The sequence below is a fragment of the Plectropomus leopardus genome, chromosome 5 (genome assembly GCF_008729295.1).
Source record: "Plectropomus leopardus isolate mb chromosome 5, YSFRI_Pleo_2.0, whole genome shotgun sequence".
NCBI classification, from domain to species: Eukaryota; Metazoa; Chordata; class Actinopteri; order Perciformes; family Serranidae; genus Plectropomus; species Plectropomus leopardus.
In genome coordinates this window covers 24862607-24881062 of record NC_056467.1, presented here as the reverse complement: position 1 = coordinate 24881062, position 18456 = coordinate 24862607, and the positions used below count along the sequence as shown (strand labels likewise).

At 41.6% G+C, this 18456-nt stretch overlaps 1 protein-coding gene across 3 annotated transcripts in view; it reads right to left on the bottom strand.

Annotated features, from left to right (window-relative positions):
* Positions 1 to 18456, bottom strand: part of robo1 (roundabout, axon guidance receptor, homolog 1 (Drosophila)) — a 289841-nt gene that overhangs the window by 46454 nt on the left and 224931 nt on the right. For all 3 annotated transcript variants that reach the window (XM_042486206.1, XM_042486207.1, XM_042486208.1), the window contains 11 exons: positions 17835 to 17955; positions 15769 to 15907; positions 15452 to 15579; positions 9130 to 9138; positions 8043 to 8167; positions 6795 to 6966; positions 4963 to 5168; positions 2362 to 2443; positions 1910 to 2078; positions 1648 to 1814; positions 1069 to 1190 (listed from right to left, as the gene is read on the bottom strand). In XM_042486206.1, coding sequence (XP_042342140.1) covers positions 1069 to 1190; positions 1648 to 1814; positions 1910 to 2078; positions 2362 to 2443; positions 4963 to 5168; positions 6795 to 6966; positions 8043 to 8167; positions 9130 to 9138; positions 15452 to 15579; positions 15769 to 15907; positions 17835 to 17955 — 1440 coding nt within the window. The remainder of the gene's footprint in view (positions 1 to 1068; positions 1191 to 1647; positions 1815 to 1909; positions 2079 to 2361; positions 2444 to 4962; positions 5169 to 6794; positions 6967 to 8042; positions 8168 to 9129; positions 9139 to 15451; positions 15580 to 15768; positions 15908 to 17834; positions 17956 to 18456) is intronic.

Below are 18456 nucleotides of genomic sequence, written 5' to 3'. Positions count from 1 at the left end.
GTGATTTCTTTATCCCTCCCACGTAAAATATGCTGCCCGGCTCAGGTGGTCTTCATTAGTGCAAAAACTGTGCAACACAAAGGAAAATGTAAAACCAAGAAACTCCACATTGGGAATAGATTTATCCCCACAAAACAAGGAAACTAGTGCGCTTAACTATAATATCAGTCTCCCTTGTGTCATGTGTTTTTTTTTTTTTTTTTTTGAGCATTCCAAGGAGACAGGGTAACTGGGCAGTAATGTTTTAAATCAGTCTTGACATGTCAGTATCCTTTTCACATTTCCTGAGTCCCATTCATCACTCACTATGGCACTTCATAATACCTGGGAATGTAGGGGTGGCCTTATGTCAAAAGGCAAAACAAGGACTGTTCTTACCTTTCAGACAGCAATCTCACACACTAATATCAACGATCCAAGGAGGACATTAAAGCTATATTGTCTCATAATAATCCAAAAAAGATACATCAACAATCAGATCAATTGCAAGTGGACATTAATACTTCACTTTCAGCGAAGAAAAGCCACCATAAACTCTCAGCTCTACTTCTTCCTCTCCCACCTATCCGTACTAACATCTGTAAGCCATTTCCACTTAAGAGCATGAGTTGGCCGCCTCTTCCTTCTCACTTGTATTATTTTAACAGCCGTCAAGTGTTTTCAATCTGAGAGGGCACAGGCTGGCACGCCACACACTGCTGTATGATACTTCGTAGCCCTGCAGAAGGCCGAGCTCTGTAGTCTGGCATTTGGGGCTGTTGAGTGGTCCGCTGTGGGCAAAGCTGCAGATTTTTGATCCCTGGCCAGTCGACCAGTTCAGGCTCATGCCAGATGGACACTAAGAACACTTAGACTGTGTTCCAAGCTGCTCTCTGCAGGGTCTTCCTTCATCTATAGGGTGCTAGGATGTTAGCACATTAGCTCAACTGAGTGGCTTGACAAATTGACCATGGGCATGTCACTAAGCTAACCTCTGAGCTTTGGTGACCAGCTATACCAATGATCCATATGGTGATATGTAGCTGGCTGCAGCTGTCTGAAGGAGTTCGTGAAGAGATTTATACTCACTGTCCACTGCACCCTGACAGACGAGGAGGAGAGGATGGTGGGGTTGTGCAGGTGGATGACCACCTCTCCCAACTCCCTTTGGATCTGACGATGGTCCACACCCTGACTGGTGGGAGGAATATCTGTACGGTATGCAAAAACACAGACATACTTAATCACTGATTTTATCTTAACCCTTTAAAATCTGTATCGACGTCACTATTCTTGTGCTGCATCCATACACTTTATTATTTAAAACCTTAAACCCTACAGAAATTGGTTTGATTTCTTTCAAAAACATGAGGAAAAAGGCAAAGGGCATCTTAGCAAGAAATGTCTTGCAAATTGCAAGAAATAAATCAATTTAGATTTTTTTTTAACTTCTCTGTGTTTTTTGTTTGTTTTATTTTTTTCAGGTAATTAGGTAATTTTCTTGTTTTGTTGTTTTCTGGGTCATTTCTTTTTCAGCTGCTCATTGTCTTCTTGCCATGTTTTTTAAAGAAATCAAGCCAATTTCCCCAGGTTTCAAAGGGTTAAAGTTCAGAAAAACTATAATACTGCTGTACTGTATATCAAAGTCAGTAAGAAGGCAGTTCTCACCTTGTGTTTTCACAGCATCAGTGATAGGACTGGGATCACTCAGCCCGTAGGCATTGGCTGCCCGTACTAAGAAGAGGTAGACTGCACTGGGCTTCAAGCCCTTCAGTACAAATGACTCAGTTTTCACATGCTCTGCCAAGGTCTGCCAGCTGCTCCCTGATGCATGACTGTGGACACACAGCATAAAGAATTAAAGTTTAAAATATTTTAATAAAGACATGTGGTCATTTTGTTTATTGATCTTTGAGATGATGAGGTTTACCTGAAGGCCTCGATTACATAGGAGGTGGGTGTGGCTCCAGCATTAGGGTTAGGTCTCCAGGTCAGGGCAACGGAGGTGCGGGTAACATCAGTGACCTCAGGTTTGGAAGGGGCACTGGGGATCAGGTTTGGGTCAGTAGGCCTATTTGGCTGGACTGGGACTCCAAACTCTTAATGCAGAACAGAGAGAAAACCAAAAATATTTTCACACAGAGGAGCACTAAATTTCAAATGCAACATATTTTGCCTAATGTTAGACATATTTGGGGATTTTTATGAGTTTTTGTAATTTCATAACATTTCCAGGAATTTCATGACCATGGAGTATGCAAAACATCTCAAGACTTCAATGTAACCTCTCTTACTAGACCGGTTCTTTCACAAAGCAGAATAAGAAAATGAAAACATATAAAACTCCTACTAATGGACAATAAACATCACTATTAGGCTTACCGTGGACCTCTAAGAAGGCTTTCCATGAGGCCTCTCCACTGGGTGTGGAGGCGATGCAGGTGTAGGTACCAGTGTCACCAAGCTGGAGCAGAAAAGAGGAGGATATTTTAAATGTAAATTATCTGAAAGTGTGACAGTTTCATTAACTGGTAGTAGTCTCTCTCCCACTTTCTGCCTCTTGCTATCTCCCCCCTCCTACCCTCACAGCTCTGCTTATTGACATTCTGGTGGAGTCCGTCGCGGGCAGCTGTCATTGCCTGATAATCTCAATATCATCTCTTTCATAGCAGAAACTGGGGGAAAGCAGCTGGAAAGGCCAAGTGGCAAACCATTGCTAGTCAAATGGAAAAGATTTTCACAGGATCAGAGACTAATTGGAGACCTTTTTCTCTCTCTACCATCCCCCTGAGTACCATACATGGGAGCCACTGTTCTGTGCAACAGATGTGGTGACAAGCTGTGCTGACGATACGTGGAAGAACCTTGATTATTCATACACTTTTAGATGTAAAAAGGACGTTTGGAGAAGTGTGGCTCTTTGAATCTTTAGAGCACAGTATGGATTGATGAACTACAGTGTAGCAATTAGGCAGCTTGGTTAAGCTTTAGGTTAGGAGACTGAGCCTACACAACACCAAAAAGCACTTAGACAGCTTAAATGTCACTCTCAAGTAGAAATCTCCGGGGCTGAAAAATAAACCCAATGCAAAAAACTGCAGTTCCTCAAATGGCCACTTGAGGCTGGCTCCAAAAATGAGTCAATTACCATAGACACCCATGTTATAATGCCAAACTTTACATCCGAAACAAACATGTTCACAGCCTGGTAAAATAAATCAATTTTGCTCTCTGTAGTTAATTTACCTGTTCATGACAACTGTTTGAGAAGTGAAATTTAATATAATTCACCAATTTAAATTATAGTTGGGCTTAAAGTTACACATAGTTAAGGGCCTGGCCTCTTTGAGTGACAGGTGGGTGCTGTCCACTCACAAGTCTTTACCATAGTGGCAGCGCTGGGTGGATAAAGTAACCATGATGTAACCACAGAGTCAGAGAGAATAGGCGTACGTGTCGCTAATTTGTTGTGTTTTTCTTTAATTAAAGTTAATTGAAAAGTTTTGGCAGCCTAAAATGTCTTGTTCATGATGGCAATGGTCAAAATGCCAAACTCTGAGACTCAAAAATGGTAGTCCACAAACCTATGGTTGACATCACTGTGGCTAAGTGTTATTTTATACAGTGTATGGTCTCCCTTTTGAAGGCTGAAATTAGTTATTTTCATAATGGGATATGTATCTGCATTAGATCTGCATTAAAACACACAGAGGGAGAGACAATAATGAGGTGCATCTGCCAGATTGTTTTCACTCACTGTGCAGTTTGAAAAAAAAACAGAGCTGAACCTGGACTTGGGATCCAAACCTAAAATAAATCATTTGTTTCTTGGCTCACGGCCTAAATGTTCTCCAAATTTAATTGAAATCGGCTGACAGGTTTTTCAGATGGTCTGCTAGCTTACAGGCTAATAAACAAAACACCAAACATAACCCTGTTGCCAAAAGTATATGGCATATTTTCACACTGCTGCATTCTTTAAAAGATGTCTGTCAACTGCAGTCAAAGTCTGTGGGTGTGACAAATAATTCTGTTGTGAATTGTTGGTGATGCATAGTACGCTAAGGGCTACTGTGCTGAAGTGTAAACAAAAGATAGAGAGAGAAACAGAATGATATAAATTGTTTGAATAACTGACTGGGAGCAAGTCCTGCCAACGACCCTCAAGGTGCATATTTTTTTTGTCTGGCAGCTAACAAAATGTATTAAAACTCCTTAACAATAACACTCACATGACCACATTAATAAAATAAATTGCCTCACGCATCAAAAACATCTTCATTAAAATGATGTCAGGGAGAAATGACAAGTTCATTAATGTAAAGTGCCTGCAGAGTTTCCTCGGCTACAGCGGGAGAGAGGTTCAGGCGCATCTCCCTCCCGTCCGCCTCACACTGGCAGCCCAATCACACCGCAATCTTGTCACCACAAGACATGCCAGCATTCATCAGAACTCCGCAAACTGACGCGAACTCTGACCCCGTGACGCCTCCATCTGGAAGACACGTCAGCACCCCCTACTTGTCTCTCCCTGAGAGTGTGTTCAGCATCACATGGCTTGCAATCGCACACACACTCACACACAAAATTACACACAAAACCCACTGTGCTCCCTGACTGACAGGAACTACAGACTGTTCGACTTCACGGAGTCCATTTCAAACCCGCGACAACTGACTGACAGCCCGCAGAGGGCTGGTTGCTGGCAGGGAACACATGCTTTATTTACCAACCAGCGGGGGATTGCCCGGCACATTATGGATGTGATATGAACAACTTTGAAGTTTATTAGAATGGATTTAGACATTAAAAGCAGCCAAATAAAAAAAATCTTGATTAAAAACACAATTATATTTCTATATAAATATTTAAAAAATACAAGGCAAGTTTATATGTTTAGAGTCCAAATGCCCCACTGGGTGCTGGCTTGTACATTTGCTTGATGTTACAAAGGGATCCGGTAAATGTGTGCAGGTGTCCTACCTTTGCATAGCGTATCTGCAATGAGCCCGTGTCCAGCTGTTTCACCCTGGAGTCATGTGTGGACACCAAGACACCATCCTTCCTCCACAGGATGGTGGGGGTGGGGTTTCCTGTTGCCACACAGTTGAGGACCACTGTGCCGTCCACAGCCACCGTCTGATTGGTTGGGCCCTGTCGGATAACTGGTGGCGGGCGGTCAGACACAACTGATTGAGAGGAGGGAGAATGAACAATTATGTGGTGGGGTGGAGGGAGGAAAAACTGTGAAGGTGTTCATGTGCTGCAGCAGGCGCAGAAGACAAGATTCAGACAATTACATCCAGCTTGTGTGAGAAAAACACACAAAAGGCAGAGAATGTGCCAAACAGCATGTAGCAATGTAAGCATGTGAAAACTGCAAGGGTAGTGGGAGAGGAATTAAATCCATTTTGAAGAACTGGAAACAATTTTCTAATCATTCAGCAGCAGGAGTCGAACTTAGCCAAATAAAAGCAGCGTAATTAAAATGAAACAGCCTCAGATACTTCAGGCTTCTCGCTGCAGCTCAAACAGACGCCTGGCACTGCCCGTACGAGCGCTCACGGCCAACAATCCCCTGGCCCATCCCCCGGCCATAAAACACAAAAAACAAGGGAGAAAATGCTTAAAAAACATCTAGCCAGAACAGACAATGTTATTTGCATGAGGACGTTTTAAACTCCTCCTCCCTGCCTCCAAGCCTGTGGACCCTGGCTGTTCAACCAGTACACACAAACAACAAAGACATGGAGAGAAAAGCATGTATTTGACAGAGAGATAGAGGCTGTAATGTGCAGGGAAAAGAGGAGAAAGATGTGAGAGCAACTCTAATTACATGCACCCAATAATTTTTTCATCTTTATTTTACTGTTATTCATCACGCTCCTGCTATAGGATGTCTGCCTCTGATTATTATTATCACTCATGGCACTATTGATGACTACTCCTGTCAGCGCCACTGATTTACTAGTAAGTTACATTCAGTGAGGGGCAATTGAATTAATACCTAATGCAGTGTAAAAGCAACACATAATGACGTATGTATGTGTGCATAGATCGTCCGAACCACGCTGCGGTGTAATCTTTGGGCCGCTTTGTCTTTGCTTTTGTGCAGGCGATAGTGCAATTACTAAAACACTGTCAGCATGACCTGTAATTACCAGATCTGCCTGCGGAGAAGTGGTAGCCTCAGAGCGGCCTGCTCACTTTAATAACTGTTATTATTATCCAGAGAGCATGACAGGACGAGAGAGAGAAGAGAGCGAGATGGAGCATACCATTGTAGGGCCTGGAATGAAGAAAGACATTTGGTAAATGAAGGGATGAATCTAGGTGTGTCATAGACAAAATAATAGCAGCCCAGCTCTCAGTGGGAAATGGTGGAAATAAAGCCAAGGTTAGTCCACCAGGCTGACAGGGATTGGCTAGTGGAGTAATTAGAGGACCCAGTCCAGACCGAACCACACAGCCACAGTCTTCCAACGGTAGACAGCAGCAAGCCAGCCATGGAATACCGAAGGAGACATTAGCCAGTGTGAAGCCAGCGAAGCCAAATACTGAGCCACGGTCTGGGTGCACAGGCACCAGAGAGTCTCTACCTCTGACAGGAACACATTGAACAGGCCAGACCGAACCTCACAAACCTCAATCGGATATTAATACGCTCTGCGGCGACCACAGCTTTGCAGACGAACAGCATTATCCTCACAAGCCAAAGATTATCTGAATTTATCCACTCGAGCTTTCTTTCAGTGTTCCTCTAATTCACTCTGAGACTTTGCTGCATGCACAAAATGTGCTTTTTTTTCGCTTACCATCAGTGACCTCAAGCAGAGCCTTGGTGAGGACGCTGCCAGCTGTGTTGATGGCCTGGCAGCTGTAGTATCCCATGTCTGAGCGCTCAGCATCAGTGATGGTCAGGTCCCCAGACTGAGACACAGAAAACCGGCTGGAGGGTTGAGGAGGTTGGTAGGAGAAGAGCAGGTTCTGTGGCAAATGAAATCAGATCATACAGTTAGACATGTAAGCGTGTAGAGTAACCATGCAACCTGGTAAAAGACAGATTGCTCTGTTCATTATTTGTTTTCATTAGAAATATATCCATTACAAAAACTCTTGAATAATGGTATCAGAACTTATCATTCAATACAGATAAACATAACTACACTACAAGACATGCTGCAGGAGGTAACGTTGAACTGCCCGAAGCAAAGACAAATGCAATCAATCAAACAGTAATATACAGATCCATGTATGAATGGAAATGACTCCTTAAATACATCATGGAAAGGATCAGTAAAATACGATCCAAATTATTTGGAAAACAGTATCTCCTAAAAAATCAAAGGAACCAAACAAAATCTAGGAACCAATTAGGTTTTGGACAATGGAAAATGTGTTTGATCAACTTAACTTAATGTCCTAATCAAATCTCCAATGATAATGCTTTTTAGATTTTTTATGATGTGTTTTTTTTCAGATGTTTTCATGTTATATGTTGTCATTGCTACTCTTTTATGCTCATTTGTGCAAAGCAAATTCCCCTTGAGGCAATAAAGGTTTTCTTTCATTCATTCATTCATGCTTGTGAAATGTGCCTGAGATGTATGTATAAAATGTAGCAAAGCAGATGTACTTTGATTTATCCGACTATATCTACATATAATTACCATTATTTTAATTTTAATTTTAATTTTAATCAGAATTATTCCATTATATCAATTTCTTAATTCACTGCTTCTTGTAGATTTTTTAAAATTTTATTTTAATTAACAGTTATATGTTATGCGTTTAATATTAAGAATACCAGCAACACCCCAGGAAGGATAGTGGCAGCTATGCTTCAGCTAAGGAGGATCCTAAATAAAACATAAAACATGTATTAATGTCTATTTGGGTGGAGTATGTGAATTGGACAGCTTTAAACTTTCACTCCAAAACGGCAGATAAATTGTTGGCTATCAAGTGAACTAATTCTGCAGATTTCCAAAGCTTTGAATAAGAAAACAAGTATATTCTCTGAACAGAAATGGAAAACCTTTATTATAGTTTATTTTGTTTACCTGACTGCCTTCACGCTGCCAGAATATGGCAGGCTGTGGGTTTCCAGTGGCCTCACACTGGAAGGTGACGGTTCTGCCAACCCCAACCACCTGGTTCCTTGGTCTGACCACAAACGCCGGGGGCACTGGAGGACAGCCATCAGAAAGGTTAGCCATTGTAAAGACAAACACACCATAGTATATTATTATAGTTATCATAATATTGCAGTTACAAGTGGTCTGGCTTATTTAAAAAAAAGAAAAAAGAGATCTGACTGCGGCAACTGTACAGTGCCTGTATTCAAATCTGTTGTTCAGCATTCAGGCTCTCTTTCAAAACTTGGCAGAGTGTGCGCACAGCAGATTAACCAGTGCGCTGATCAAATTCAAAATGCAGGCATATTATAGATGTAATGAATAGAAAAAACAACGGTTACTCCCATGCCCCCTCATTTGCATGGGCAAGGGCATGGACCGTTAAAATTTACATGGAAATGGGGAATAAATTTGAGCCATCTGTCCATGCTGACACCCTCCAATAACGCAGGCCTAAACCATGATGCAGTATCCATGCATCTTAATGACAAATTCCATCTCAGACTAAGTGTGGCATCGTAGCCCAAGGTCATCCATGCAGCTCTACACTGACACTAGGCCTTGCTAGTCTTAATAGGCCATTTATGTGAGGACACACACCCTGAATATAGAGGTCCAGAGGCAGGCCAGTTTACATCTTGACTCTGGATAGACCTCGAATATCATACATCTGCAAACATTTTAATTTGCTTTACACTGAGGCTGTGTAAGGCAATCTGAGAACTGTCATTTGAAATATAGACATAATTTGTCCCTGAATAAGATGGGGTGTTTGGTAATGCATAAAAGAGGGGGAAATAATAGAGTGAAATGATGCGGCTTTACCTTGGAGGCCCAAGCTGAGCATATTTTTACCCATTAATGTCCTTTTGTCACTGTTGCCCATGACAACAGAAACATGAGTGCTGATTGGAGGGTGGAGAAGTGATGGGAGGAGGATGGAGAGGGGGTTGTGACAGCTTCCTGTCTCTGTCAGGGCGGTGAATAGGTGACGGGTGACATTTCAACTTACCAGACACGACTAAAAAGGAAACAAAAACACAACAACACAAAAACCCAAAGATGAATAAATAAATAATAAACAGCATGACATAAAGAGGAGAGATAAGGAAAATAACAATGTGATGTCCATGGGTACAAATAATCATGTTGTTGTTATTCTATGAATACAAGACATGTCTTATTTCACCCTCTGCTCAAACCCTAGGGATCATGTGACACACAGCGAAGAATAATTACCATGAGTGATCAGGAATGCATTAAAAATTCACATACACAAAAACATCTGATTCAACACTCCCTCTGAGGCTCGGGACATAGTCAAGGACAGTAAAAATGCTGGATAAACCCTTTGAAACCTGTGCAAATTGGCTTGATTTCTTTTTTGAAAACACAGAGAGGAATAACTTCAGGAGAAATGTCCCAGAAATTAGCAAGAAAATTGCAAAAACACACAAGACAATTCACTGAAAATTTGCAAACACAAAAAAAAACAGGAAAGTAAAAACAATGACCTGGGAAAAAATGCCTAAAAAGTAGAATAATTCTGAAAAAATAATCTAAAATACACAATTATGATAACTAGAAATATAGCTCTCTAGACAGAAATCAAACCATATCTCTGTTTTTTGTTTTTTTTACCACATTGCCCATATACCTTCCAGTTTAAGCCTGTGATGTGTCCCCTGTTTTGTATTGTTTTTCTGTCTTTAGTTTCATTGTATGTCTCTTGACTGTTTATATATATGTCATAGCACTTGTTTTCACTTGTTCTATTATCACCATATTTCACAAAAAAGGAGAAAGAAATCAATCCAATTTTCTTTGGTTTCAAAGGTTTAAATACTTGTGAAAGCGGTCTGAATGCAGCACAAAAAAAAAAGATGTCGCTTCAGGTTTTAACGGGTTAAATACAGTAAAATGACAAGAAAATAGGGCACAGATTAAACAGGACAGATGTTTTAATCTCAGCAAATACAATTCTTTTTTCCAGGTGTTGTGTGAAGGTGAACATCCCTGTACCCTTAATGAGGTAGAGCACCCTGGTGAGCAGCTGGATCACAGTCCCCTCAAACACAGCCCTGCAAATGTAAGTGCGCTTCATAAAACCACAAGGTGAATGTTAACTGTCACTCTTTGGTCATAAATCTCCTCTGGCCAATCACTCACCTTATCTAATCTGTCTGCTTCAACGGCTCCCACGGAAACATAAACGCTGTCAGTCAGAGTAATGACCGACCCCGCCCACCTCCCCCCGGCTGGCCTTTAAAATGCAGATAAGACTTGCATCAAACACTCCCAGAAGAAGACGCTCAACGCCATCCGCTCTAGATACACAATCACAAGAACATACACAAATACACAACCTCCCATGCAACACCTACACACACCCATTCATGTGTGTCTAAGCCTTTAATAAGGTAACCCTACCTCTCCCATGCTGTTGTGATCATAGTTGTGGACCTTGAGGAAGAGGTCAGTCTTAAATCTGACTTTGCTGTGGACGCTCTGCTGGTTTACAGAGCAGAGGGGAGTCTCTATCAACAAGCTGGTCAGAGCGGCTAAAGAGGACACACAGAGCACGGCGACCTCCAGCCCAACGAGAGGCAAGCTGACGACCATCACGGAGATATTAACAGTGCTGCTGTTCATTGGGCTTGACATCAACACTACATGCAGAGGATTTAGCATGATTAATAGCAGATCCCACTGGGAGGTCTGTCGCATGCTTTAAATGTTCTGAGATTTTGTGTATGTGGTTCTCACAACTTTGCGTGACAGTGAGTAATACACAATGAGAGTCTATCCGATGCTACAAGATAAATCAAATGTGTAGATACAGAGATAAAACAACTTAAAATATCAGTTCTATATGTGGCACCCCACCGGGTTTTGCTATTTATCATCACTGTAGCAGCACACAGTCGTCTGACGGCAAAGTTCCTCTCGCTCACTCTCTTTTGGCACCAGTTCCAAGTCTCCTTCCAGACCCTTTACATGGATTATTAGCAACACTGCTCTAGGGACTCCCATTCCATTCAAGACCTTCCTACACATAAATCACCGCTAACAGCAAACTTAACCAGCTGAGAAAAAACAACACGTTGATTTTTTGAATTCTGTCCATTAACGTCTGAAACAATGTATTTACATTCCTATGGTGGAAGTCTACCAGTGGAGTTTAACTGACAAAATACGGTATAAACATTATTTAACCACACCAGATCAAAATGCCTGTGTCTGATTAAGTCTTAAATCTTTAACCCTTGAAAATCCTAACTAAGTAAAAAGCAATGGGTTTTTTTCTTTGCATTTTTTTTATTTTCTCACAGCTATTATAACAAAAATCTACCAAACAGCTGAGATGGCCTCTCATGATAATGGTAAAATGGAGAAAAAAAAATCAAATTACAATGATTTAATATTTTAATGCTTGTAATAAGTTAGTATTCAAGATGCACAATAATGTCGACACTTCATCTGATCGGCAGATGTTATCTTTAACATTAAATATCAGGATCGACCAACATGCTAATTTCTGCCAATATCACAAGCCAATAATTTTTTGTAATTGCCAAAGTGAACAGGTACCAAAAAAAAAAAAATCAACTGTAAGTCTAAATATTTCTCGTATTTTGCACCATGAATTAATACACCGAAGAGCATTTATGTCTCCATCTGCCAGTGGGTCATCATGATAATTGTATGCATAATATGATATAATAATTCCTATACAAAAGAGACTCAATGATCACTAAAATTAAATGGGGAAAATGTGGATATATTGATATTGCTTATTGGCCAAATGGGTTGTTTTTATATCAGCATATAGGCAAAAAAAAAAAAAACAAAATCATGCATCCTTATAAGATAGTATACATTTAGTATACTTTTTTTTAAAATATCTGACCCTTAGATGACATTAGATTTTTATTTTGGGTCAAGTTACAGAAATCTGTTCAGTAAGACTGAAAAGGCAGACTATTTAAAGACATAGCGACATCTAGTGGAGTTTTTAAGCATAACATAAGCCAAATGGTAGAGATAGATCAACCAGGTTCAAAACATTTTTCATTAAGATATACTGACTGCAAATGTGCTCTGCCAAATGGCTCAGCAGGGTGTTAAAGGGTTAAAAACTTTCACATGTACGCAAACTCTATAGGAAGCAGACTTAATAGCTGAACAGCCCATCTCACTGCTACATTCTCATGTGGCTTAGATTAATGATTTTACGATGAAACTATAAATACGGCTGGTGACTTGGCCAATTATGCGTTTCTTCCATCAATCAGTGCAATATTTCACTTGACATATTTATAAGTCAAAAGGAGGTGTAGCAGGGCTGACAAACACGTGTGTAAGACAATAATTCACTGATTAAGTTAGTAACGAGAGCAGAGCACTGAAAGAAAAACAGCCCGGGGAACTGCTTCCACAATGTCGACATTGTTCACTGACCATGGGAGGTGTGAAAATCGCCCTCTGTCCACACAGAGTCGGACTCTCCTTATAAACTGCCCAGATCTTACAAGGGATTTGCTTCTTCAAAACTGTGTGTCTTGTATTTTTTAACATCACATACTGCAATAATAAGCACATTTTATAATGAAGCTGCAGAGAATGACTTCTATATTTAACCAGTCTTTCGAACAAATCCAATTTTAATTCAATGGGTTTTATCGCCCATTTATACATCACAGCAGATTTAGCAGAAAAAAGTTCAAAGCGTATTTACATTATTTCCTCTCTGGCCTTAAATATCCGATTACCATTTTGTGGTGTCATTCTCTCTGCCAGTGGCTCACTACACTTGAAATTATATTATTCAGCTGCTCAGTTATTCTTATGCAGAACTCTTGCCATACTTTGACTCTTGATGTAGGGCGACAGCATTGCCCACTAAAGCCACAGACTAAACTCCTGTCCCCCATATTACTGTTGTCTTCACTTCCACAGCGACATCTCACTACCTATACATCGTTCCGCTACTTTGGCCCGTTTAGACCTACAATTACTCGGCCTTTCTTTCCTTTCCTGCGCCCGCATCTGTAATTAGAAGCATGTCATTTCCGGGCGTGGGACTTTGGCCTGCTTGTCTTTAATTAGCTGGACTACTAAGTGCCCACAGCCTCCCTGGCCTCCTCACGTCCTGGTCTGAATGAAGCTCAGGGAACTGAAAAGGAGATGGAAACGGTTCTAGGAACTTTGGAAGCTCAGAGGTTCAGGCATGAGTCTGCTCTAAGCAACAGAGTAGAATGAGGATTCACGTCATGCCTCTCACCAAAGGGTGCAGGAAGGTGGGTGCTGACGGTGCTGCTGCACCCCCTATTGACAAGATGTGGAACAACACAGTTTGTAAATATTTAGCTAAAGCCGCATTTACACTGCCTATTATAGGCAGGAATATCAAGCCATTATGGTGCCTCACCATTCTGTATAAAACATCCAGTTACAAAAAGGGGCGACAGAGTGGTCTAGCGTCTGAAGCGGGAACAAAAGTAGTAAGAGCCCAAAAACAAGGTCTCTGCAAAATGTAAAGCTGGAAAGGCGTGACCATGGACAGAACCTGTGTGACATTTTGACAACATCTTTATGCGTGCGACCCACCATGGGAGATTTAAAAAGCAACTGTTAGCATAGCGGCTAATTCAAAAAAGAAGAACGGCGGCCATAAATGTTTGCAAACTGGGAAAACAATGAGATTCAGGAGCTCTTTACCCTCTGAGCAGATGACGAGATCAACTGCAATGTAACAGAAATGTTATGCATTGATAATTTTTTTTTACGTCACGCCTCCTTTAATTGTGGGATGCCACAAAGCAGTGTATATTCACACACAGCAGCGGAATGATGCTGCCGTCAGTTGGTTCTGTGTAAAAGTGCAGGGGCGGTATAAATGGGGAACTTTGTTGCTGCCCTAGAGTGCGATCAGCAAAAACGAGTTTCTGTGCGTATGCTCTCAACTGATCTTACTCTCTAGAAAAGCGTCGGCATTTGTCCCTTAAATGTACAGCAGAGGTTCCTCTTTGCCAAAGTGTAATCTATTTAAGTGCCTTTACTTTGGTTTTCATGCCTCTCCAACTCTTATAACACGGGGATTGAAAGGCATGATGTGTGAAAAGAAGGCCTTGCTTCTACATGCAGGCAACAGGGAATTGGCCTGAAGTTAAGACATTTCATTTCCACTGAGGACAAGGAAGGTTTTAGCATTTCAAATATGATTCTAAGCCCAGAGAACAGCTTATTGAACCAGTGCATCAATGCCGTTCCCTTTCATTATCTAAGCTTTCATCAGGAAGAGGGAAAAGAGTGAAAAAAAAGGCAATAAGAGAAGCAGATATATTGATGGGTTTATTGGCAGGTGGGCCTAATCTTGCTCTTCAAAACCAATCTAAAGACTGCTGTCTTGAGGAGAAAATCAAGAATAAATTGCAAAGGGTAGCCATGTGAAGATGAAGTATTCGCGTGTGGGGGTTGGCTGAAGAATGAAATCACCTTGTCTCTTTATATCTCCGCTGCGTTGAGACTGCTGGGAGTGACATTAATATGACTGACCTCACCACAAAAACCTCGCTCCCCCTCTATCCACTTCACCACAATCGCCCCCCAGCCCCAATTCCCAACCCGTTCTGCATCAGTGCTGAGCCGCCACCGAGACCAACATACTCACTATCCTCCCATCCAATCCCCATCTCCCATCCACTGAGCCTCCTCCTCCATCCCTCCCTTCTTCTCTCACCAGACTCCCAACATTCCCATTAGTTTGGCGTTAAATGGCCCCTGTGTTCCTCCGATTCTCAGGAGGGTTTAAGGGTGATCCCAGCCCCCCAGTTCCTCTCAATGGTTTCTTTCTGAATGTTCACACTCTGTGACCGGCTGCTTTATATTCCAACTGTGTTAATAAGACGTCCAATGGAGAGGGCCACAGGAGACACACGGATATTCCATAGGTTCACAAATAGCACTGTATGTCTTAAAACATGACGGAAGACAGGCCTCCGGAGAAATGCCACTTGTATAGGGCAAATGAAATCGATTGCTGTTGAGCTCCCATGTGCACAGGTCTACAGCTATTATGGATTTTTGCGTTTCTTTTTATTAGAAATCAATCAGCTAATTGAGAGAAAATAGTTGAAAGTGATGACCGCGTAGTGCTAAAGCTGAAGGCTATTATGGCAATGTCCCCGCACTAAATTGCATTTGAATCAGGCTGCACAATAACCCAAAATGGAAATGAATTTAGAATAGCTGTCTGAGGGGCTGTAAATGAGATATCTGGCCAAGTGAATATTGTCAAACTAAGACTTGCAATTGCATTCTCTCTGTCTTACCGTGGACGGTGAGTGTGGCTGACGCCTCCGCCTTGCCCACCATGTTCTCTACCACGCAGGTGTAGGAGCCGACATCAGCTGAGGTCAGACGACGGATCTTCAGGGTGTGGTCCTCACGAATCTCATACCTAGATTCAAACAGATTTCCATGTATCTATGGTCGTCATTTACACAAAAACTTTTTATAAACAGATTCAAAACATCATGCTCCAGCTGACGATAGACAAAAGCAAGCAGAGGATCAAAAATAAAAGAGGCGGAGATGGAGAGGAACAAAGGTATTGTGTAATGAAAGGAGACTAGTTGATGAGTCATACCTTCCTTTGGGCAGGTCACCATCGTCTTTCCTCCAGCGCACGGTGGGAACTGGGTCGCCACGGGCCTCACACCTGAACTCTACACTCTGGTCCACTAACACCACCTGACTGCCTGGGCGACGCACAAAGCTTGGACGCTCTGCGAAAATGAAAAACAGTATACAAATTGAAAATCAGAGTACAGCACGGTAGTAGTGGAATAATGTTTTGATTAAGTGGAAGTCATTAAATCTGTTGCTTTGATTCCCTCAATAAATCTTGGTTTTGTTCTTTATTGTCAGGCTTTAGAGCTAAGTTTGAAATGAAATTGGAAATTGAATAAAACCCAGTGGAAAAAGCCATCTTGAAGTTTGATTTTAGGTCCTGTGAGGTGTCCTGGAATGGAAATGATGAAATAATATGAAATAATCTAATTTAGTTTTACACAGACTTGAAATAACAAGGTAATAGCCAATTTAGGGAGAAGGACGCAGGTTAAAAAGAACAAGAATACACCATAGACTTCACAGACTAGACAGCACACATAAGTCACAAGACAAAATTAAGCACAGGAGACTAATTTGTGGTACAGTATGGTTTTAACTACACATGACTTGGCTCTAAATTAATTGAAGACAGCACACGGAACAAGATCTGACACAGAAAGTCAGTCATCTTGTTAACCCCTCACCATCAAGTCCAGTTCTGACTCTCACTGGTCTCTAAATCCCTAATACAGGGTCACCACAACCATGGATAGATTACTGAGCGGGGCTAAGAAGCAAAGGCCTGCGGGCCAAAAGTCTAAGGGGCCCCTCTGGCCTTCACCTGCAAAAATGTCACTCAAATGAACAGGTACCAACCAAGAACAGACTAAAAAATGATCAAAAAAGGATGCAAAGGAATGACAAAGGCACACTTAATGACCTCGAAGAGACACAAAATGACAAAAAGACACACAACAACCTCAAAATGACATAAAATGGACAAAAAAGATACAAACAACTTTAAAAATAACCAAAAGAGATATGAAATTGGCAACACAACATGACCAATAAGAGACATAAAATTACTGCAAAGGGACACAAAATGACACACAAAGAAACACAATACAACCTCCATTCCAAAAAACACAAAAAATAACCAAAACAGATGTAAAATGACCTCAAAGACACCAAATAACAACAAAGAAACATAAAAATGACTACTGAGTAACACAAAACAATCAAAAAAGACACTAAATTTCCATAAAGAAGCCACAATACTCAAAATGATGTTTGACAACTACAACAAGAGGACAAGAAACTCTCTGTAGGAGAGGTGGTGGGGTCCATGTCTGAGCCCAGGGGCCCATTGTCTCAGAATCTGCTCATAACCCCAACACTTGCAATGTTTATTTTTTTATATTCTCTTGGGCTAAAAAACCCACATAAAAAAAAAAAAACAAACACCAGCTCTGGACATGTTCCATCGGACTTGATCCCAAAAACTAACCGGAGTAGTTTATGATTAACCAGAGTTTCTGGGTTACTCGCTCAGATGGACTAACACAAAAGCCAGGAGCTGGCCTCATTTAAGCCCCGACAGCATTATTTCAGTATAATTATTTATCTTTACAAAGTTGACTTTGTTATTGTTCCCTCTGACCGATCATAAGAGGTCATTTGGGAGAAGCGGTGGAGGAAGTGAAAAAGCTGGTGATAAAATCAGGAGTCTGGACATGCTCTGTACTCGGGACACAGGAGAGAACCAGGGTCAGAGGTCACTTGTGATGAAATAGGGTGCAGCTGGTCACAGGAGAGAAGCTGCTGAGGCCAGTATGGGATTCACAGTTAAGTGTGAGATTGGAGGTCATATCACACTCTATCTGATAAAGGTCGGTGACACCATTTAGTTCCCCGGGAGATAGACAATTAGAGCTTAACATCTGGATTCTGTTTCTCACTGCAGTGCAGAAAAACAGAAACAAAATATGTGCATGTGCATGTGCAGGGGTGTATGTGGAGAGAGAGAGAGAGAGAGAGAGAGAGAGAGCAAACTGAGCAACAGACTGAGATGCTCTAATGGAGAAAAAAAAGATGAATTACCAAGCACTGTAAGTTCAGCTATTTCACTTTCACGTTCTCCGACCATGTTTGTGCCGACACACACGTACTTCCCAGCATCCGTCTTCCGGGCATTTGTGATCATCAACTTGCCTCCGCGTATCTGAGGGGAATAGAAGAGGAGGTGAGAGGCTTATCACGGAGAGGAAAAACAGCAATATTAGAGTGTGAAAGACACTTGGGGCCTGTGGTTGACACAGAGAAAACAGAAAACAGCATAGCTCGAGCATTACAAAACATTTCCTGATTGCATTTAAGAATGCCTGTGAGCACTTACTTACCAAAAGGCCATTACAACTTCATGCTGAAATGCACTCACAAACAGATAATGGCTTGGTGCTAAAGAGCGTTTTTTATTGTTTTTTTCGCTCTGAGCGCACAGAGATGGAGACAAACTGGACCACTCTGTCTCTCGAGCTGTTTTTCGTGTTCCCACTCAGTTCCCACTTGAAGTCTAAATCACTATCAGTTGGCCTGCTCCTCCTTTAGGGTAAGCTGAGCCAAAGAACACTTTCTCAATCCAACACAACCGCAGGTCCCCGAGGAAACACCTGAGGCACTGCAGGACTGCGAGCACTTCACCAGTCTCCTCACAGCACTTCAG